Here is a 22450-nt window from a genome sequence, read left to right on the forward strand (position 1 = left end):
GTAGCCCTGTTTTGAGGGTGCCTTAAGTTAGGGGCGGCGTGGGGGAGGGGAAATCAGCTTCTCCATCTACTTGAGCTTTTTATCTACGTGCAGTTTGAAGAAGTGGCAATGGCCTGGATTTGAGTGGAAAGAAAGGCACCACTGAGCTAATTCAGCTTGGCAGGAGTGCAAGTTTTCCTGTAGCCACATACAAACATTGCAGAAGTCTCTCTTCTAATTCAGCAGCAACATTTTCGAGTTCATTTGGAAAGTAAATTTGCTATAGTTGTCAGGGAAGGAGCAGTAAATAATGTATAGATCTGATCAAGAGCTAACCACTTACATGCTTTAATAAAAGGCTAACCCAAAAATCAGGAAGCTCACTCTAGAAATAGATCTTTCCCTTCCCCCCTCTGTTTTAAGTCAGAAAGACCACATTTCAAAGTGCCAGGGGGAGCAGAGAGGTTGCATGTAGAACTATTAATACTTCCGGAGGGAGGGGGAGGTTCCATCTGAACAGAGTCAAATATCTTAATGTAGAAATTTACTTAATTATTTCCACAGCAGATTTATCAGGCTTGCCAGTCAGTATTGAACAATATGGTGCAGATTGTGCATGGCCAATCAGACTTCCATGCTCTTTCCCATGGTGCTGTTTATTTTTTGAAACTCTGTGGATGCAAGAGTGATTGGATAAAGGAATGTTGCTAATCTTTTTTTGTTAATCTCATCATTGTCCTGCATTAACAATCAAATGCTTTATTATGATGTGACTGTGACTGTTGGCTCCTGGTGAAAAATGGCAAACATTATAAATAGAATTTTTGCTTACTTGATGGATTTTTCTGAGGGTTTTGCTGACTAGAGGGAAAAAGTTTTGTTGCTTTGGGTCTTACTAGTTTCAGTCAATTGTATTTATTAACTAATATTTATAGAAGTTGCTTACTAGACGTTTTCCTACCTTTTTTTGGACAGATCATCCTTTTAATAGTTTGAAAGCAAAAGCACAGCTCCAGGAACACACACTAATACAATATAGCAGCTTTTGTTTAGTTTAAACATCTGTTGTAATTTTCCTTATTATGGAAGTTATTATTTTTAACACTAAAATAAACATGTAAGAAATGAAAAAAGCAAAAGCAAAACTTGAGCAGTGTTTATAGTGAGGTGTTTATATCTAAGTGGTTTAAAAAGTATAAACACTGACCACATCTGCACTGAGCTCTGAAGGGTGTTTTTAGAGATGCCTGCAGATCTGCCATGCCAATGCCAAAGTATTTATTTTACAGGGGAGTTGTGTCAGCAATGATGGATCTTGTCTTTTCAAAATCACCGCTGCAGTAATATGTATACTTGAGAACAAAGTGTTTTTCAGATTCAAGTAATTAGTCTTTATTTAGGATCATACTTGAAATACTTACACAGACACAGTCTCCTGAAAAGTACTTTTGCAGATATAAGATAAGATACAAATACACTATGTGATTATTAGATCTATATAATAGGTTGGGATTTTCAAAAGTGATGGAGAAAATTAGGCGCCTACATCCTATTGGAATTCAGTGGGAAGTGGGTGCCTTTACTCCCTGAAGCTCTTTTGGAAATGGCAGCATGTTGCTGCTTTTCCTGAGTAGATGCCTCAACTATCCCTTTCAAATAGAATGGAATAATGCTGACTTTATCCATTTCATTTTCTGTCTCAGTCATTATTAAAAGAACAATGTTGTTTGCCCCCGCTTTTTGAGGCAATTTATGGACTGGTGAAATGTGGGCATTGTTATCATTGGAGAGGATTTGCCCATTTTCCTCTTTGTGGGTAATTTTGCTTCTAGCAGAAACAAGCCAATACAAGGTAGTGACTGGCCATGTATCTGCAGGCGCAGCACCCTGGACTTTAGTGCATGTTCCATGGATGTACTGGTGATAGGATCAGGCCCTTCAGAAGTAAAAGCAGGTTCTTTCCCCAACAAGGATGTCTTAGGCCAGCCCTGTGGCCCAGCACAGTGTATTATGCTGATGCAGAGGACTATAATTTGGACTCCAAGCTTAGTCTCTGTTTTCCTTGCCCAGAAAACTGGCGCCCACAACTGTCAGATGGCTAAGCAGTGCCAGTACTGTGGTGGTGCTTAATGACTCGTGGATGAGAGCAGCCCTTCAGAGGGGTTTCATTTTGTCCTTACGCAGCACTCTGTCATTTTTTTTCTTCTTTCTTCTTTGGCTATCCCTGGGTGTGTGGATGATGTCTGTTAAGGGGGTTCATTAGTGGGTTTTTAAGTGGCTGAGGAACCCAATTTGTGCCCTGCAGATTTTCCCACAGCAGTGACAGGTGTGATCTTGGAGAAGACGTAGTGGTTGGTTGGACTGTTGTGCCCTTTCTTTTCTCCTTTGTCACTTCTCTGTCTGTTCTCCTCAAAGTGAGCTGTGGCTTGGTGTATGGCATGGCACCACACTGTTCTGTTTCGCGCTGTGTCCTCCCAGTTTGTTGGGCTGATGCCTCTCTTTTTAAGATGTACTTTCAGTATGCCTTTGAAGAGCTTCCGCTGCCCTCCACGGCATTGTCATTGTCATACAGCCATGATTAGGGGAATATTTTGGCTGGCAGTGTGTTCTAGCTAGTCTAGTGGTTAGGGAGACCTTAGAGAGAAATTGGGTTGCCTGCCATAAACCAAAGCAAAATAGGTAAATCTTTGGTCTCTGAGTTGCTTATGTCACAGGTGCTGTTCCTAACTGTGAGCCACTCTACTATGTGACAAAGGTGAGAATGATGAAAGCCAAAGAAGGAAGCTAAGGCCCTGTCTACACTGGCAAGTTTCTGCACAGTAAAGCAGTTTTCTGCGCTGTAACTCCCGAGGTGTACACACTGCCAAGCCACTTAGTGTGCAGCAACTGCGCAGTTGGAGCGCTGTAAAAAACCCACCCCGACGAGAGGCATAGAGCTTTCTGCCCCAGGGCTACAGTGCTGCGGTGCCAGTGTAGACACCCTGGTCGAGTACAGCGCTGCGACTGGCCTCCGGGAGGTGTCCCACAATGCCTGTTCTCGCCTCTTTGGTCATCGGTTTGAACTCTACTGCCCAACCGTCATCTCCACCCCCCGTTCATTCCATTGTGTGCTCAGTGATGCGTGCAGTGGTCTCAACGCAACTTTCCAGGTGGCCATGTCTTCTCCATGCGCCAGGCGATCCCCTGCTTGGAGCAATGCCGAGCTGCTGGACCTCATCAGCATTTGGGAAGAGGAGCCTGTCCAATCCCAGCTGTGCTCCAGCCATAGGAATTATGATACCTATGGACAGATTTCATGATGCATGACAGAAAGGGGCCATGACTGGGACACAGTGCAGTGCAGAGTCAAAGTGAAGGAGCTGCGGAATGCCCATCACAAGGCACGGGAGGCAAACCGCTGCTCCGGTGCTGCGCCCATGAGCTGCCGATTCTATAAAGAGCTGGACGCAATACTCGGCAGTGACCCCACCTCCACTGCGAAGGCCCCTGTGGATACTTCATTGGCTTGCGTGCCAGTCGAGAGTGGACTGAGCCAGGAAGAGGAAGTCTTGGACAAGGATGTGGAGGGAGTGGGGGATGGGGACCCAGAGGCAGAGGATGACTCAGAGGCCAGAGATGCATGCAGCCAGGAGCTCTTTTCTACCCCAGAGGAGCCTAGCCAGTCACAGCAGTTGGATGTTGGCGAAGTGCAAACAGGAGAGGAGGCCCTTGGTAAGTGCATCTGATTTTGGGAATCGCTGAAGCGAGTTGTTGGGGACAGGAGGGTTGCAGAAAGCAGGCTTGTCTCCCACCACATGCCTAGTCTGAGTGGCGGAAAAGGCTGTTGATTGACTCCCTCACGTCACGGGAATCTCCCTCAGAGATCTCCAGGTTCTTCAGCAGAGTGGCTTTGTTTCTTGTCCCATTAATGGTAACTTTCCTGTGCCGTCATGGGGTGGGTGGGAGAGCACCGTTGCCGCACACAGGCAAGCCACATAGGGGCCAAGGCGGAAGCCACAGGGTTGGAGGAGACCCTCCCTTGATTCCTTGCTCACCCTCAGCAGCGAGATATCTTCCATAATGATCACATCCTGTGGAAAGCGTGGGGGAAGGAATAATTATCAGGCCCCCCACTACAGTGCTGGCTCTCCCCAAGAGCCACGGGCCCAGTGTACAGGAGGGTCCAGGAAGAGTGATTTACCCTGTCCCTGTGGCTATTCACCATTTTGGGGGTCCTGTGGCTCATGTGTGCTTGCCTGGAGTCAGCCAGTTAGTGACAGGTGTATGAGTAGTAGCTGTGTTTTAAAGCACCGAGTCTGTGTTGTCTGTGTTGCAAACAATACTGCTTCTGTAAAATGTTGCATTTAAACTTCACCAAGATGACCTTGAAGCCCAGCTTCCCTCTTTATTGGCGGCAGAATGACCGCATAGAATTAGAAAGTGGCCTAGAAGAACTAAGGAGGACTTTCTGCGTGAGCTTATGAGGCACTCAGCCGCTGAGAAACAGGAATTGAAGGAGTGGTGGGACAGCGAGAAGAGGGACTGAAAGGAGAACGCGGCACGCCAAAAAGAAGCCAGGGAGTGGCTCTTAAACATGGAGTACCAAGCAGACACGCTCCCGGCAATACTAGCTCTTCAAACTGAGCAGCTCTGTGCCCGACCTCCCCTGCAGCCGCTGTCGCAAAACTCTTTCCCATGCGCCCCCCAGACACCACCAACACACTGTTATCAACCTCCTGGCTCCAGTCTCTACCCGCAGCATTCCACTCCTCCCTCCTCACAGTCCACTAGTGTGGACTCCCACTGCACTCAACACCCATCCCTCTGCAGTTTGGCCCTGCTGAAGTCCAGCACCCGCTGTGTCGTACTCCAAAGGAGAAAGTTGGATATGATCCCTGGACAAATCTTTAGCCATCCCGGGACCCCTCCTCCTCCTGGGACCTTCCCTTCTTTCATCCCCCCTCCACTGATGTATTTTTTCTTTTGATTCTCTCCTCTGGTTGTTGTCTTTTAATAAAAGAATTGTGTTGGTTTGAAAGTAATCTTTATTCTATTAATTGAAAGCAAAAAGAGTACTGCAAAGTAACATACAATTATGTTAAACCCCGTTCTTGCATCATATGCACCAATCACCTCCTAGCATTACAAGCACTGCAATCCCAACCATAGCAACAAATATTAGTGGCTTTCAGCTTCAGATTGCTGCCTCAAGGCATCCCTGATCCTTATGGCCCCGCGCTGCGCCTCTCTAATAGTCCTGGTCTCCGGCTGTTCAGACTCAGCCTCCAGGCGCTGAGCCTTTGCCGTCCAGCCCTGAGTGAAGCTTTCACCCTTCCCTTCACAAATATTATGAAGCGTACAGCACGCGGCTATAAGTATAGGAATATTCTCATCAGCCAGGTCCAGCTTCCCATACAGGCATCGCCCGTGGGCTTTTAAATGGCTAAAAGCACACTCAACAGTCATTCTGCACTTTCTCAGCCTGTTGTTGAACCGCTCCTTGCTGCTGTCAAGTTGCCCCAAGTATGGCTTCATAAACCATAGCATTAAGGGGTAGGCGGGGTCTCCAAGGATCACAATGGGCATTTCAACTTCCCCTACGGTGATATTCTGGTCCGGGAAGAAACTCCCTGCTTGCAGCTTCTTGAATAGGCTAGTGTTTCAAAAGATGCATGCGTCATGCACCTTTCCAGACCAGCCTGCGTTAATGTCTGTGAAATGCCCATGGTAATTCACAAGCGTCTGGAGAACCATTGAGAAATACCCCTTGCGATTAATGTACTCAGTGGCTGGGTGGTCTGGTGCCAGAATTGGAATATGCATGCCATCTATCACCCCTCCGCAGTTACGAAAACCCATTTGTGCAAAGCCATCCACAATGTCATGCACGTTGCCCAGAGTCACGGTCTTTCAGAGCAGGATGCGATTAATGGCCTTGCACGCTTCCATCAACACAAGTCCAGCGGTCGACTTCCCCACTCCAAACTGGTTAGCGACTGATCGGAAGCTGTCTGGAGTAGCCAGCTTCCACAGTGCAATCGCCAAGCTCTTCTCCAGTGACAGGGCAGCTTTCAATCTCGTGTCCTTGCACCGCAGGACTGGGGCGAGCTCATCACACAGTCCCATGAATGTGGCTTTCCTCATGCGAAAGTTCTGCAGCCACTGCTCGTCATCTCAGACTTGAATGATGATGTGATCCCTACACTTAGTGCTTGTTTCCCGAGCCCAAAAGCGGCATTCCAATGTGGTCAGCACTTCCGTGAATGCCACAAGCAATCTCGTGTCGTAGCTACTACGCGTGGCGAGATCAATGTTACATTTTTCTTGCCTTTGTAGTTTAAGGAATAATTCCACTGCCACTCGTGATATGTTGGTGAGAGTGAGCAGCATATTGGTCAACAGTGCGGGATCCATTCCTGCAGCCCAAAAAGGCAGGGTGCGCAGTACACAAACCGTTGCAAGATGATGTCAAATGTGGATGGAAGCACAGGGTTTTCTGGAATGCGAAGCAATGCATTACAGGTCATAGGAACAGGACACAGAATGTCAAGTTTCAGAGTAACAGCCGTGTTAGTCTGTATTCGCAAAAAGAAAAGGAGTACTTGTGGCACCTTAGAGACTAACCAATTTATTAGAGCATAAGCTTTCGTGAGCTACAGCTCACTTCCTCAGATGCATCTGAGGAAGTGAGCTGTAGCTCACGAAAGCTTATGCTCTAATAAATTGGTTAGTCTCTAAGGTGCCAGAATGTCAAGTGACCTCCTCCGCCTTCCCACAAGCCTTAGCGGCAGAAGAGAAAGAGGTGCTCTGTGGGATAGCTGCCGAGAGTGCACCACTCCGAATACTGCTGCAAGTGCCGCAAGTGTGAATACGCTATTGTGCAGGCAGCTGACAGTGTGAACACACAACACCGGTTTCCCTTCGGCGCTCTCTGAGTGGCGCTGTAAGTTTGCCAGTGTAGACATGCCCTAAATGAAAGTTTGCTGTGATCTTCCAACAAAAAGTGGTCCTCCTCTTCTGGGGTGGTTCGGATGGGGGTGTGTGTGCATTACAGGGTTAGCCAAATGGATGGCACAACTGAGAATTATTATTATTACTATTGTTATTAATTTGTGTTATAATAGGCCTTAGAAATCTGAACTTAAATTGGCACATTACTGTTAGACGCTTTACAAAATATGATAAAAGACAATCCCTGCCCCAGATAGCTTTATAACCAACAACAAAGTGGGAGGGAAAATAGTTGTATGGGGGATGAGAAATGACTTTGCCCAAGGTCATGCAGCAAAGCAGTGGCAGAAGCAGGAGTAGATACCAGGTGAACCATCATGCTTCAAGTATGAGAGATACTATCATCTTAAAATATCTAGAAGTCATCGCAGGTGGTGACTTTGTCCTTTCCTGGGGGGCACTCGACCCCCACTCTGTCCCAGGCCCTGCCTCCATTCGACCACTTCCCCAGACCAGCATTCCCTACCCCACCCCACCTTTTCCCACCCCGTTCCGCCCCCTTCCCTGAGCGTGCCCTGTCCTGGCTCCTCTTCCTCCCCTCCCCCCCCCCCCAGCGCCTCCTGCATGCTGCTAAACAGCTGATCTGCGGTGTGCAGGAGGTGCAGGGAGGGAGGGGAAGTGCTGATTGGAGGGGCTGCCGGTGGGTGGGAGGCGCTGATTGGGGGGGCTGCCAGTGGGTGCTGTGTACCCACCATTTTTTCCTGTGGGTGCTCCAGCCCTGGAGCACTCATGGAGTCGGAACCTATGGTATAAACAGAAATGAATTTACCTTTGGATGGGCCATTTACTTCCTGCAAGATGGCTGAAATGTCTGTCGGGGTAACTATTTTGTGTGGGTAACCTTCATTCTTTTGAATGTTCTCAGTAGTTTCTCTTGGCTTTAAACAGTTAGTGATGCCTCAATCAACGTATGGCTTGTCAGCAAAATTATTTTAATTTTACAACATAATTGATAATTATGTAGTTTTTCTCATTAGATGGAGAGACAAATGCCTCAAATTCTTCAGTCTAGAGCTATTCACACTTCCATCAGGGGAATGATGGCAGACATTTTGTTGATGATCAGCTGTTTCAAGCAGATTATTTTTCAGTCCGTTTGGTGCAATTAGAGATAAGAAAAAAATGAAGGCTTCTAGATTCAAATGCTTGATATTGATGCTTAATCTGACTCATGTATATTTATCTTCCTTGTGACATTTATCAACAACTGCCAGTTTAATAGAGTAGTCCTTTAGTTTCATTGTTCTCTCTCTAATGAGCTCAGAGTTATCAGGAAACTCATGGGAGATGGTGTCCTCACTGGGGTGAAAAGGCCATAAAGCAGACCCATTCTGTAACAGTCTCAAGTTCCTAGTGCTGCATATCAAATGACAAGCACTTGATCTGGGGTTGTACTCTGAGGTATAACATCTGCATCTTGTTTTGCTGTGGAAACTCAATTTACTTTAGTTTCATATTCTTTCTCTGGGAGTCTTGTGTGAGGTAATGCAGGCAGAGCTTTAAGTTAACAAAACAAATCACAGGTGAGCTTGTCCTTTGGTAATGCCAGCAGTGGATTGGTAAACTTTGGCTCCTGATAATTGCAACTTAAATATTTACGGGAAGGTGCAGTCCTCCAGTGGAAGATTGTTTCACTTTGTTGTTTATCTCATGGAGTGCACAGATGGCTCTGTGTTGGAAGGCAGATTTCTGTCTTCCTTCCTCCCTCTTCTATTGTCTAATGCTTTGCATTATTACTGTGTTCTCGGGGCTTGGACTGCTGCACTGGGAAAGGTATTAAAAATGCAATAAGATACAGAGAAATCCCTCCAGGCATGTTATGAGACTCAGAGCACTCAAAATAGTTTTTGTTCTGCAATGTCTTATGGACAGTCAAGAAAACTGGACTTTGTTATCAAGAAAATTAGATCCAGATTTACAGAAAAATACCACTTTGTTTTGTTTCCTAGCTTAATGTAGGCAGTTTATACTAGTTAGTTGCATATTACATAATTACTTTACTGACTTCCTGTAATTACTTGGCTACAATTTCCAACTAGTAAAGATGTGTAGTGTTTTAGTGCAAAGCAAGCTATTTTTAAATGTTTGTTTTCCAAAAAGCCCAGTATAGATATAAGATATCAAATGCAGAGCCTGAAAGTAATTCTGCTAACTTCATTTGCACGCTTTTTAAAATGAAATACCACATGTTCTTTTAAGTTCTAAAGAATAGTTTCCACCAGGTTGGGTTTTTTTTTGTTTGGTTGGGGTTTTTTTTGCTGATCTTGCATTTCACTCTAGATTTGTATAATCAGCTTCTCATATCAACTCCAAAGCCTGTTTCAGTTTCTAAATATATAAAAATAGCTTTACAACACTGTCCTTCAAATAATAATGAGTGGAAATGTTGAACCCTATGGAAACCCCCTTACATAGTGAACTAAAATATCTTAATTTCCCTTTTATTTACACTGCACTGGACTGCTTCCCTCTGGATTAACTTCATTATTTTAATCAAAGTAATATACTGGGACACACCTAGAGAGTTCCCTACATTTATAGAACATTGAATAAGATTTTTATTTTTAAATACCTTTTTTCATATCAGAAAACAAAGAATTATAGACTTATTTTCAGTGTTTGTTTCAGTATCTCCTATCATTGACAGGGAGTGTCCTCTTCAGTGAACTTCAAGATTCTTTTCCTCCTTGGTCCTGCAAAACAGGAGAAGTTTGGGTTTGAACAATATTTCCCTGAAGTTTTGATGTTCCTCTGAGCCTCTAAGGCCCTCTAACATTTATTGAAGGACCTTAAATCAGGAATGAACAAATAAATATAGGACTGGGGGTATTCTACAACTTTCAAAGGGTTAAGATACGCAGCCCATTTCCAGAGATAAAGTTTGGTAACGTCTATAGAAGCAAATGTTCCACTGCATTGCATTAATGAGGAATTTGGTTAAAGGCTGTGACTTGTTACTCACAAGTGAAATTTGTTTCAGTGCCAGGTTTCTTTGGATGTAAATCCAGGGACTTTAGAATACACTGAAAAAGCTTAAATTGCTCCAAAGTTCAAACAATGCACTGTATTGTACAGAGGGCTGTTAGAGAGCAACTAGAAACTTAAACAACAGTCCACATTGTGTGGCATCTAAAATTATGAATGGAAAAAGTTCATCCATATGTATTGGTCTTGCATTTTTTTAAACATCTACTTTGCATGAAAATAGTTGCCTCTTAATTCCTTTTTGAGGATTAATACAGATGGACCTTTATGTTTTGATTCTGGCTGAGTAGACACTAGAGTTTAACATGCTGCAGGCAGACAGTGTGCCAAGCAATTTAGCGAAGTTGTTTACAGTAACAATAATCCAGCAGGACAGAGGCCATAATTCTTCACTGATAATAGAACGAGGTAGTGATGAATACAAGTTTCTGGAGGAGTATTTACAAAAATTGTATTGTGCTTTTTCAGTTTTGTTTTTAATTTTATTTTAATGCCAGCCAACTTTTTCTTTTACACACAGTCTGTATCATCTCCCTCAAATATTGCTTTGCAAATCAGCATGGAATTGTTGCTTGATACACAGAGAGCCATTGTTTCCTTTCCCTTTCAATAAAAGCCATATGCTTTGGAAGGTAATTGACTGCATGATATGGCACTGCTGGCTGTTGTATTGACACGCTAGGACCATCCATGGGCGCAGTCACGTATACGCCGTGTGTTTCCACAGTGCAGTTTTAACTTCTATGGGGCAGCTTTCTTGCTGGTGCTTCATAGATATTTTTAAGGCATTGCTAATGCTCCTTCTGACTGCCCTGGTTGTATAAGTGACTATTGTGATCCATAGGGGCTTGTGTCTGTACCACTTCTTAATTTTGGATGATTTTATGAAATTGTGTCATGAAATTAACTGTGTCCTGGAAAGCCTATATGTAGGTGGATCCCCTGTGAGTTTGCAGGCTTGTCATGTCTTTGACAGGCCAGAAACAATGGTGAATGATCAGCGCTCAACTGTAAATTCAAAGTAAAACACCTTTGGACAGTAGGTTTGCTCTCCTGGGAGAAGACGCTTTCTCCTCATGTCTGAAGGGAAGTGGGGAATTTGGAGTAATGCAAAATTACCAAAAGGCAGAACAAAAGAAACAGGTGACCTCCCAACAGGAGTCTGTAAAGGGGCTGGGGGGGGGGAGGGGAAGAGGAAAGTTGGGTGCGGGGGGCCAAGGGGAGCCATTTTGCACAAGATTAAGATGAGGGAGGCTGCTTCAGGAGCAGAATAAGGCTAGAGAGTGGAGGACCTTGGAAGCTGGAACACAGATGGTCTGCCAAGGGAAGGGAGAGCCCGTGAGGAGGGACATTGTGTTTAGGATGTTTTATTGTTTTGGGCAATCTGTACGTTCCTGTGCTTTCCATGATTAAATAGAAAGAGCATAAAGCTGAGAGACTGAACAAAGTGAGTGTGCCTGTTGACTTACAACAACTGCTGCGTGCACCTGAGAGAGTTAAATGGTAAACTAGAAGATTCAAACCTCTTGGGTGGGAGTTTTGGGATGGGGGTGTTTAAGTGCTGGGGAGTTGGAAGGGTCAGTGCTGTGCCCTGAGGAGCCAGATGGCTGGAGAGCAAGTCTAAACACTTGAAGGTGAGTATCCGATAGAAGATCTGTGCCCTGAGAGTGTGCTCACAGATCCTGAGTTTGGGGCAATGGCTGGACTCCATTCAGGCTCCAGAAGCTTGAAATACCCCCGGGAATCCAGAGCACAGAGCCTTGGATTCCCCATACAGCAGTCCTAGTGTGTGGGTGGCCAGGAAGCGATGGATCTGTGACAACCATCATGATGTATGTATAATGGCATCTTGGTGTGCTCTGTAGTCTCTATTAGGAGTGTACTGTTTGGAGAAGGTGGTGTGGGCAGGGAAGGGTGGCAGTGGATCATCTAGCAAAGATAGAAATTTAAAATAGATGGCTGAACTCTTAATTAAGGTTATCAATGTCAGCTTGTCAGCCCCATGTGGATGGGTGGGGTTATGAGAGGTTATAATCCTAATGTTAGTTTGGGTCACCAGTATCTTTTTTTCAAATTAGTCCCAAAATAAGATCGTCATGTTAGTATTTTATTAGGGAAAGTCTGAATAAAGATTTTCTTGTGTAAGTTTGGCGAGGGGAAAATAATGATGCTTTTTGGGACAGTAGAAGCATCACTTCTAGCCAGTCGTCTATGCTAGCAGGAACCACACTGAGGCTGAGATTTTCAAAGCCATCAAAGAGATATGGATGCATAATTTTAATGGAAACTGGGTGCCTAAATCCCTTAGGGCTGAGATATTCCAAAGCCACCTAGTAGCCATGTTGAAATAATGAATGTTTGTGAAAAATACAGAAGAAAATTGTGTAGCAGAATTTGGTTTAGAAGGTTTGTTCCTCCTAAGTTTTTTGTCACTATTTGGTTTGAGTTTTGAAATTAGAGCACTGTTTTTCCTGGCCACTGATTTAACTAAATGTCCATGTCCCAGAGGACAGGAAGCTGTTGTACAAGGAAGTACAGGGCTACTGTGCACCTCTCCAGCCTTTCCCTACACAAATCTTGCATATTGTTGTTTTGTGTGTCTTCCTTGCTGTATCAGTGGGAGGAAAAATAACATGCACAGGGTAATGCTTCCTACTAGAGGATTTATGTGGCCAGTAGTAAAATGTTTATGAATAATGCTGAGGGTCTATAGTTCTTGTATCACAGCAGGAAAAGAGAAGGAAGCTGTGCATTACATAGCAAATCCACCGTTGCAGCAGATAATTACCAGTCCAGTTACTTCACCACTGTTCTGCCTTCTTTCTTTCTGCAGCATGCATGGTGGCAAGAACCCTAGCTTTGCTTTGTTTTTATTTTGTTTTGGTTTTTGGGTTTTTTTAAGTGCATCATCATACCTTTACTTTTCACTGCCCTTCTTTCCTGAGGGATCCTTGCTCAATGGCTTACTTAGTGCGTAGCATTGTAACTTTCCCCTCACCCTTCCAAACTTTGTTAGTAGGTGCCAAGAAATATCTTGTTCTCAAAGGAAAAGGTTTGGAGCTGACTGTGTTTGAAAAGCAGTAGTTGTTCCTGGATACAGGATTGGCAGGACAGCCATGCAGGCTGGTCGTCATGATGCCTTCCCAGTTTGTAGGGCTTAACATTAATACAGAAAAATAGAACTTTTCCCTTGTGTGTTAACAGCAGGCTCTTCAACATAGGTAATAGTTAGATGGGGAAGAGATGTAAGAGACAAGGAGAAATATACAATATACAAATGATTATTGTACTTTCTCAGCCAAAAAACTTAGAAGGGCTGATTGGACATGTACCATCTCTTGTTAACAAGGGTGGGAGTGTGGCCCAGCAATGCTTCATATAGTAACAAACAAAACCAAAGCTCACAATGAAAATCCGTGAAGTGAAGGCAGTTAAAGGTGGTGTGAAGAATGTGTTTTTTTCACTGGCAGAAATTCTCATTGATTTTTTTGAGAGTGGCACCTGGATGCTATGATGGTGGGCACTTCAGAAATGGCTAGACAGACACTGTTCCCGTGGCTCACTGAAAGGCAACTTACCTAACCACCACTATGTTTTAGCCATTCTCGTACTTGTAAAACATCCAGACTTGGAAATTTCTAAACTCTGCAGCTCTGAGGGGTTTCGAAATCAGATACTAAGATATTTGCCCTTGTTGATCTGTATTACTGTCTTAAGACTGTCCCCAGACTTGTTCCACCCCTCATGATCAATGTTTGATCTTCCTAATTTTAATTCAGCAGGTCATAAGAAAAAGCAAAAATATCTTGTTTCTGTGACCCTAAAATAACCTAGGAAGAAGAGTAAATACCATACAACAGTTAGCCAACTAAAACAGGAATATCCAATTGTGCTGAATATTTATTGTTTGGAAAGTATTCTGCTAAGAAGCGGAAGCTTTAGAAAAACATATTCCTAGCATTAAAAAGAAATAGACATGAGAGTACAGCACCTCCTTTGTGGTGGTTTTATATGCATTTTAAATGGGGAGAGGGAAGGGGAAGTGCAACATGATTCATACCAAACTAGTTAAAACCCAGCCAGTTTCTTGGATTTGGTATAAATATTTATAGCGTGTAAGGGGATTTTTTTTTTAATATGGTGGTTCCTGCTAAAGGCCTTTAGATGTGCTCTTCTGACATCTGGTGTGCATTGCTGCTGTTTCACCCCCACCCTTCAGCTTTCATGCTGTGGCATCTTGGGAAAGCTATCACAGTCACTCTGTGGTCAGCTTAAATTAAATCACATGGAGCCATCTGAGAGAGTGCTGACATGCACAGTTTTCCTGCTGAACAGTCTGAAACCAGTGGCTACAGTTAAGAGGTGAACTTTTCACTGCTGCCCTATTCTAGACAGCAGACTGCATCATTCACCAGAGAACTCCAGAGCTGGAGCAATGAAGATGTCCAGCACTAGTACTGACCCTTACAGCAGCATGGTTGGTTCTTTCTCTCCAGGGTCCCCCTTCCTTCCAGTATTTCTGCAACTAAGGTATCTGTGACACAGCTTAGTTTATTAGCCAACAATTAGAAATCCTCTTCTTTGAGAATCTTGAAAGTCCTACTTCCTAGCAGTGTAGGTAACTGCCTGGCAGTACTACAGCACTTGCCTTAGGAAGCACAGAATTTATGTTTGCAGTGGATTAAATTCACCACCACCGTAATTGGTTACAAGTGGCTCTCACTGAGTCTATATAGAAATGAATGTGATTAGTGAAACAAATGTTTGAATACGCTTTGTGAGGTATTTTGCATTTCCAGCACCTTTAATCCAAAGGATCTTAGTTTTTGATAGGCTCTAATTCAGCCTTCCAACAAGCCTGTGAAATAGGCAAATATTATCCCTAGTTACAGATGGGGAGAGTGAAGAAAAGAGAGGTTAAGGGACTTGGTCAAGTTCACACAGTGAATCAGTGGCAAAGCTGGGAATGGGACTCAGAACTCCTGACTTTACAGTCCTTTGCCTCAACCAGTAAACCATATCATGATCTCAATCTGTTAGTGACCTAGATATGCTTTCAATTATCTGCTTTTGAAATATGCAAATAAAAATTCCTGTGAATCACCTATGTCAGGAAAATTTAGCATGTGTCTTAAAGCTCAGTGTCTGAACTAAATCCTTTCTCCCTTGTTAGCATGGGATGGGATAAACAGAGCCTTTAGTGCCTCCCAAAGGGGCCCTGCCTCCCAGCTATAATGAACCCTGGTGTCTCCCTGAATTGAACATAACTGAGGAAAGTTTTAGGATTCCTACTAATTGGGTGCTAGCTGTCCTAAAAAAAGATTATTCCGAGTGGCCTTGAAAGGAGCCAGAATTCCGTCCCTCTCCCCAACAACGTGAACCAGGGCAGGTGCTCTGCAGACATCAGCTGGTTTGTTTATACTTTTGTGTTCCATGTTCTAGAGACTTGTGAGGTTCAAGAAAAAAATGTGGCCAGACACACTGCTAGTTTGTTTTATGTTTGTTTCCAAAAATCTGTCCATACATCTGAAATACTGGAGGTGGTGTTGGGCGGGGAGACTCCAGCTAAGTTGCTATCCAGCTGTGGGATCCTGGGCGTGCTGCAACGAGGCAGAGTTCCACAAAAGCCAGGGTAAGATCACGTTTACCTCTGTGGCCAGTGGCACCAGTCTCCCAGCTGAAGACATCACCCATGCTGTCCAATGACCACGGCTTTCCCATTCACTAATTCGTAACTGGAGTTTGGAGCAGCACAAGCTCTATTGCAGGTTGGAGCATATGCCATATTTAATAGGTGGTGGACGGTGGAGGTACACCAAGGTTTTTAAATATGCACTTTTAAGGTAATGCAGGGAAGTGTTACCCTAAGAGAGTTGGAACTGGTATACTTTCTAGTAGTCCAGAACTATTGAAGCAAGTAATTAGCTGGAATGTAATATTATGATAGTGCATAGTTGGAGATTTGATTGCTAGAGTTCTTGGATCAGTCGCTGTTCTCACATGAGTGATGGGCAGAAACATCAGTGAAATCTGGATCTTGTTTCTAGCAGTCTGTCCAGAGATCCCTGTGTTTGCTGTGCTGAATGTAGGGGTGATTGATGGAGGCATGTTTCTGCTTCTTTGACTGGAAGAAATAGGGAAAGGTTGAAATTGTGAGCCTGAAGGCAGGTGAGCCAAGAAAAGAGTGCACCAGCAAAGGACTAATAAGAATTAGGGACTGGGTGAGAGAGCAAGACAATGGAGTCCTGGCTGAAGTCCTTTGAGATGTAGAATGCGCCCTCACTGATATCAAGACCATCCACCCAGAGTGCCTCAGAGGCTCTGATTTATGCTCATTCCCTCAGTTTCCAGGAGCTCTGACAAACTTATCCTGGTTGACCAGAAATCTCTGATCGGTGGTAGGAAATCCTGTCCAGTCAGCGTGTAATTTCTCAGTAGTAGACACAGCCCTTCCTCTATCTTTCCTGTCTGACTTAGCTTCCTCTCTGTGAAAGGTTTATTGGAAGTGAGGTTGTAACATGGGCCCTCAAACCACCATCCTCTGCTTAAACTAAATTGGCCAGCTCTTTCTCTGAAGTACAGTCCCATCAGTCCTTTAACACCCCAGGACAGACTGCTTCCTGCAGCTCACTTAGTCTCTGATAACATCTATTACAGTCACTATGAAAAGGTTCATTTTAATGAGAGGGAATAGCCAGCTTCTTTTTCTGAGACTGAGGGCTTGGCTACACTTGCGAGTTACAGCGCATAAAAGGAGCCCCGAGCACACTAGCTCACTACCAGTCCTCACTGGCAAGGCACGCAGAGCACTCTGACTCCGCGGCTGGTCCACTCCTGGTACTTCACCTCAGTGAGTGGAATAAAGTTTTGTGCGCCCCCACTGGAGCGCTGCAGTGCCAGTGTGGATGCCCTGGCCTGTTAATGCGCTCTGATCGGCCTCCATAAGTGTCCCATAATGCCTGTTCTAGCCACTCTGGTCATCACTTTGAACTCTACTGCCCTGCCCTCAGGTGACCAACCATCAGACCCGCCCTCTAAATTTTCTGGGAATTTTGAAAATCCCCTTCCTGTTTGCTCAGCCAGGCGTGAAGTGCTCTCATCGAATCTTTCCAGGTGACCATGCTTCCACGCACCAGGTGATCCCCAGTATGGAGCAATGGCGAGGTGTTTTGGGGGAGGAAGCTGTCCAGTCTCAGCTGCGCTCCAGCCGAAGGAATTACGATACCTTCGGGCACATACAAAGGCACATGATGGAACGGGGCCATTACAAGGATGCACTGCGCAGGATTAAAGTGAAGGAGCTGCGGAATGCCTACCGCAAAGCCCGCGAGGCAAACCGCTGCTCCGGTGCTGCCCCTGGGTCCTGCCGTTTCTACAAAGAGCTGGACGCGATACTTGGGGGTGACCCCACCTCCACTCCCAGTAACAACATGGACACTTCACAGCCCAGTTCAACAAGGAGGGAGGAGGAAGAGGAGCAGCAAAGCAGGAGCAAGGGCGCTGAGGCGGAGGAAGACACTCCGGAATCCCTAGATGCATGCAGCCAGGAGCTGTTCTCAAGCCAGGAGGAAGGTAGCCAGTTGTGGAGGCTGGTGCTTGGGGAAGGACAAATACCAGAGGAGGTTCCCGGTAAGCAGCTTTTATTTTGGGAAGGAAGTTATTCAGTGTGGGATCTCGGGGTGAGGAGGGTTAGGGCTGCATGCATGCCTAGATGTGGAATAGGGCGTTGATGTGCTCTCTCACATCGTGGTAATCGGCTCAGTGATTTCTTCAAAGGTCTCATCCAGAACTTGGGCAATGCGCTTGCGCAGGTTTCTCAGGAGAATCACTGTGTTCCTTGTCCCAGTAAGACTAACTTGTCCACACCACTGTGCCGTGAAGGGCGGGGGGGACCATTGCTGCACACAGGCAAGCTGCATTACAGTAGAAGACCCTCTCTTGCTTCCCAGGTCACCCTCAGCAGCGAGATATCTTCCAGGACGAATCCCTGTGGAAAATGTGGGGACAGTGTTCAGTATAGGGGCGCCCTGGCGCTATTGGCTCTCCCCAAGGCACAGAAATCCAGAGGACAGTACAGCTGTGAAACAATCAGTCACGCTTGACCCTGTGCTTGCTTACTATTTTGGGGCTCCCTTGGATTATGTGCGCACGCTTTGGGATGGGCACATTATGCTATTGTGTAGACTGTGCTTGCCCGTAAGTACGGGGGAATCATTGCTCTGTCTGGTGTGAACAATGCTGCCTCTGTTAAGTGTTGCATTTTGCCTTTACAGCTGCAACCTTGAGATCTCAGCCGTCCGTGTTATCACCGGTCAAAAGACTCCAAAGAATCAGAAAGAGGCCACGTAGAAGCAAGGAAGACATGTTGCATGAAGTAATGCAGCATTCAAGTAATGAAAATCGAAAAGTGCAGGAGTGGCAGGACAGTGAAAGGAGGATCTGCCAGCAGAATGAGGACCGCCGGCACAAAAGTGCGGAGCTCTGGCAGCAAAGTACGGATCGGCTGATAAGCAAAATGGAGTGCCAAGCGGACTCGATCCAGGCACTCGTAGCCATGCAGGCGAAGCACTGCCCGAGCCCCCCTGCAGCCCTTGTCCCAAAACTCTTTCCCTTGTGCCCCCATGTCACCTCCAACCCACTTTTCCCAACATCCGGGTTCTTACCGCCACCAGCTGCCTCCAACACCTGTAGCTTCACCACCCAGCCCTGAAAACTACGACTCTTACCCACTGCACTCAGCCCCCATCACCATGCAGTATAGCCATCCTGAAGTGCAGCACTCATTGCACAGCACTCCAGACAGGAAGGCTGAGTATGATAACAGGACATACGCAAATCTGTGATTGTACCTTTCCCCACCCCATTGGCCTTTCTGTTTCCCAAGCAGTTGTGTTTCTTTTCAATAAATGAATTTTCTTTTCAAAAAATGGATTTTTTGGCTTTGAAAACATTCTTTATTATTGCATAAAGTAAAAGATACCTTAGCCCAGGAAAGAAACAGGCACTGCAAGTCAGCGTAGCAAACACAGATTCCTACTAACATTGGAACCACTGCACTTCACTCCCGTGCAGGGCACCAGACATTACTGGTGGCTTTCAGCCTCAAATTGCTCCCTCAGGCATCCCTAATCCTTGCAGCCCTGTGCTGGGCCCCTCTAATGGCCGTGCTCTTTGGCTGTTCAAATTCAGTCTCCAGGTGTTGAACCTCCGAGTTCCATGCCTGAGTGAATCGTTCACCCTTCCCTTCACAAATGTTATAGAGGGTACAGCATGCGGATATAACCGCGGGGATGGTGTCATTGGCCAGGTCCAGCTTCCCATACAGAGAGCGCCAGTGGCCCTTAAAACAGCCAAAAGCACACTCCACAGTCATTCTGCACCGGCCCAGCCTGTTGTTGAACCACTCCTTGCTGCTGTCAAGGCTCCCTGTTTAGGGTTTCATGAGCCAAGGCATTAAAGGGTAAGTGGGGTCTGCAAGGATCACAATACACATTTCAACTTCCCCTACGGTGATCTTCTGGTCTGGGAAAAAAGTCCCGGCTTGCAGCTTCCTGAACAGGACAGTGTTCCGAAAGATGCGTGCATCATGCAGGTTTCCGGGCCAGCCTGCGTTCATGTCAATGAAACGCCCACAGTGATCTACAAGCGCCTGGAGAACTATAGAGAAATACCCCTTCCTATTAACGTACTCAGAGGCTAGGTGGGCTGCTGCCAGAATTGGAATGTGTGTGCCATCTATTGCCCCTCCGCAGTTAGAGAAACCCATTTGTACAAAGCCATCCACAATGTCATGCACGTTACCCGGAGTCACAGTTCTTCTGAGCAGAATGTGATTAATGGTCCTGCAAACTTGTATCAACACAATTCCAGCGGTCGACTTCCCCACTCCAAACTGGTTAGCGACTGATCGGTAGCTGTCTGGAGTTGCCAGCTTCCAGATTGCAATAGCCACCCACTTCTCCACCATCAGGGCAGCTCTCAAGCTCGTGTTCTTGTGCCGCAGGGTGGAGGCGAGCTCATCACACAGTCCCATAGAAGTGGCTTTTCTCATCCGAAAGTTCTGCAGCCACTGCTCGTCATCCCAGACTTGCATGACGATGTGATCCCACCACTCAGTGTTTGTTTCCCAAGCCCAAAAGCGGTTTTCCCTGGTGGTGAGCATGTTCGTGAATGCCACAAGCAAACTCGTGTCACATGCATTACTCGAGTCGATATCGTCGGAGCCCTCACTGTCACTTTGGATCATAAGGAATAACTCAACTGCCAAACGTGACATGTTGGCGAGACTCGTCAGCATACTCCTCAGCAGTTCGGGCTCCATTCCCGCAGACTGAAAGGGAAGACAGAGTGCGCAGTACAAAAAATGTTCAAAGATGGTGCAAAATATGGACGGAAGTACAGAGATTGCTGGGATGCGAACCGATGCATCGTGGGGCATTGGGACAGGACCCAGAATGCCCCGCATCTCGCCCCCTTCCCACAAGCCACAGTGCCACCATGGGAAGAGGTGCTCTGTGGGATAGCTGCCCATAATGCACCACTCCTAATGCCGCTACAAGTGTTGCAAATGTGGCCATGCCAGTGCGCTTGTTCCTGTCAGTGTGGCCAAACAGCAGCACTTTCCCTACTGCGCTCTCCAAAGGCGGTTTAACTCACAAGTGCTCTACATCTTCAAGTGAGGAATGACTTCTGCTAGAGCAGTGATTTTCAATCCATGGCCTGCAGATCCCTGGGGATTCGCAGACTATATCTACAATTTCCAAAGGGGTCTGCACCGCCATTCAAAATCTTTTAGGGGTCCACAAATGAAAAAAGGTTGAAAACCACTATGCTAGAGGAACCAAATTACTTATATGTTGGCCATTTTCTTTACTGTTGAAGAAGGAAAGTTCAATATTATAGATCCCTTCTATCTGCTAGTGTATGTTGACATTAATAATGCCTGGACTGCTCCTGATATTAAGTTAATCCTTCCCTCATAGTGCAGCTGCGAGCATATAAAGTTTAGCTAAGTTGAAACTGTGAATCGCAGTTCCCCGGGCTCCAAAGTAAACTCTGTGACGATCTGTTCTTCAAACAAATCCTTCGCCTAGCTCTCATGAGGAACAGCATGCCCTGAGATTCCCTGGAAAAGAATGATTTTACAAGTTCTTGATCACCAACATTTCTCTCTTCATTCCCTTTATGCAACCCAATACACAATGAAATGGCTGGGAGAACTTCTGATGCTTCCAAGAAAGCCACATCTTAATGTACCCAAAGGGTGTCATTCTTCTCTGATGAAATCTTCCATTGTCTCCATGAGAGCATCTTTGCATCTCAGTCCTGTATCTGTATCCTTACCATTCCCTTTGCTACGCTCTTGATTTATATGGTAGGAGGAGAAGACGCTGCTAAATTCAAGCTTGTTCTTTTGTAATTTGAGGGAAACTGCACGGGCAACCTTTATGTCAAACCCTTGCTCAAAAAGAAGGGCATATTGCCTGCTGGGTCAAAATAATCTTCTTCCTTCTGATGTTATACAGACAGAATTTTGTGTATTCCTTTTGTTACAGTCAAGGTAGGTATCCTTGTTATAAAGCTAACTGTTCTATCTCAGTTTCCCAGAGGAATTGTGGTACTACCCAGGCTGCTCTTCATCAAGGCTGTTTGAGTTTTGAAGATAGGGTAGAAACTTGTTGCATTTCCTCATCAGCGGAGACCGATCAGCATCATCCACTAGCCCCCCCTTTCCATGTTACCTATGACTATTTCATAGTTTCTGTGTCCACATTTTCTATCCCTAAAGGTGCAGACACATCTCCAGGAAATAAAGCCATAGCTGTGAGGCAAGACTTCTAGGCCTTTGTCCCATATCTCTTAGCAGATAAAATCCCTGTCATTTTGCTTCAGTAAGGGAAAGAGCTTGCAAGCTTCACAAAATGGTACTCAAAGTGCATGGGAACACAGCCAACACCATAGCGATTATGCAGACCAGCCTGGTTCAGCTATCTGTAGACAGGCATTATCTTCTGCCTCCTTTACCCCTTCTCCTCTCCCATGATTCTACACTCTGATCTAAAGACACCGTTGTCCATGAGCTGACGTTTTAGAAATTAGCTCTCCAGCATAAGAGGTCTGTACTTCTTGAGTAGCTGACTCTTTCCTCAGCTCCACAATATCTGTTGCCTGTGGTAGAAGTTACAAGTGTTTTTGTTTGTTGTTTTAGTGTTTGGACTAAGGTTTGTTTCTTTAGCCTTGGACTGCACAGTATTTCTGTCAAGAGGACCATGAAAAAAGCGTTGTTGCAGTCCAAACGCTGCATGTTAGCAGCATCTGGGGAAGAATACTGGCTCACATCCCCTAGTAAAGAACACTACAGAATCAACAGGCTGAAGGGATCCAGTGTCAGTCAGGCGTGTATTCTTTGCATGGAGCCTGAGAGTATGTCTATGCTGCAGTTAAATACCCATGACTGTCCTGTTTCAGCTGACTCAGGGCTGTTTAATTGCAGTTT

At 45.4% G+C, this 22450-nt stretch overlaps 2 protein-coding genes across 5 annotated transcripts in view; both read left to right on the plus strand.

Annotated features, from left to right (window-relative positions):
- The window catches only part of VGLL4 (vestigial like family member 4), a 161732-nt gene that overhangs the window by 96687 nt on the left and 42595 nt on the right, over window positions 1-22450 (plus strand). The gene's annotated exons all lie outside the window — the stretch shown is intronic.
- On the plus strand, window positions 16848-18823 carry LOC311523106 (uncharacterized protein). Its single transcript, XM_084632825.1, has 2 exons — window positions 16848-17583; window positions 18228-18823. The coding sequence occupies exons 1-2, from the start codon at window positions 17103-17105 to the stop codon at window positions 18662-18664; spliced, it is 918 nt and encodes a 305-aa protein (XP_084488951.1). The 5' UTR covers window positions 16848-17102; the 3' UTR covers window positions 18665-18823.

Source organism: Lepidochelys olivacea (assembly GCF_965140295.1).
Source record: "Lepidochelys olivacea isolate rLepOli2 genome assembly, chromosome: 7".
In the NCBI taxonomy this organism is placed as follows: domain Eukaryota; kingdom Metazoa; phylum Chordata; order Testudines; family Cheloniidae; genus Lepidochelys; species Lepidochelys olivacea.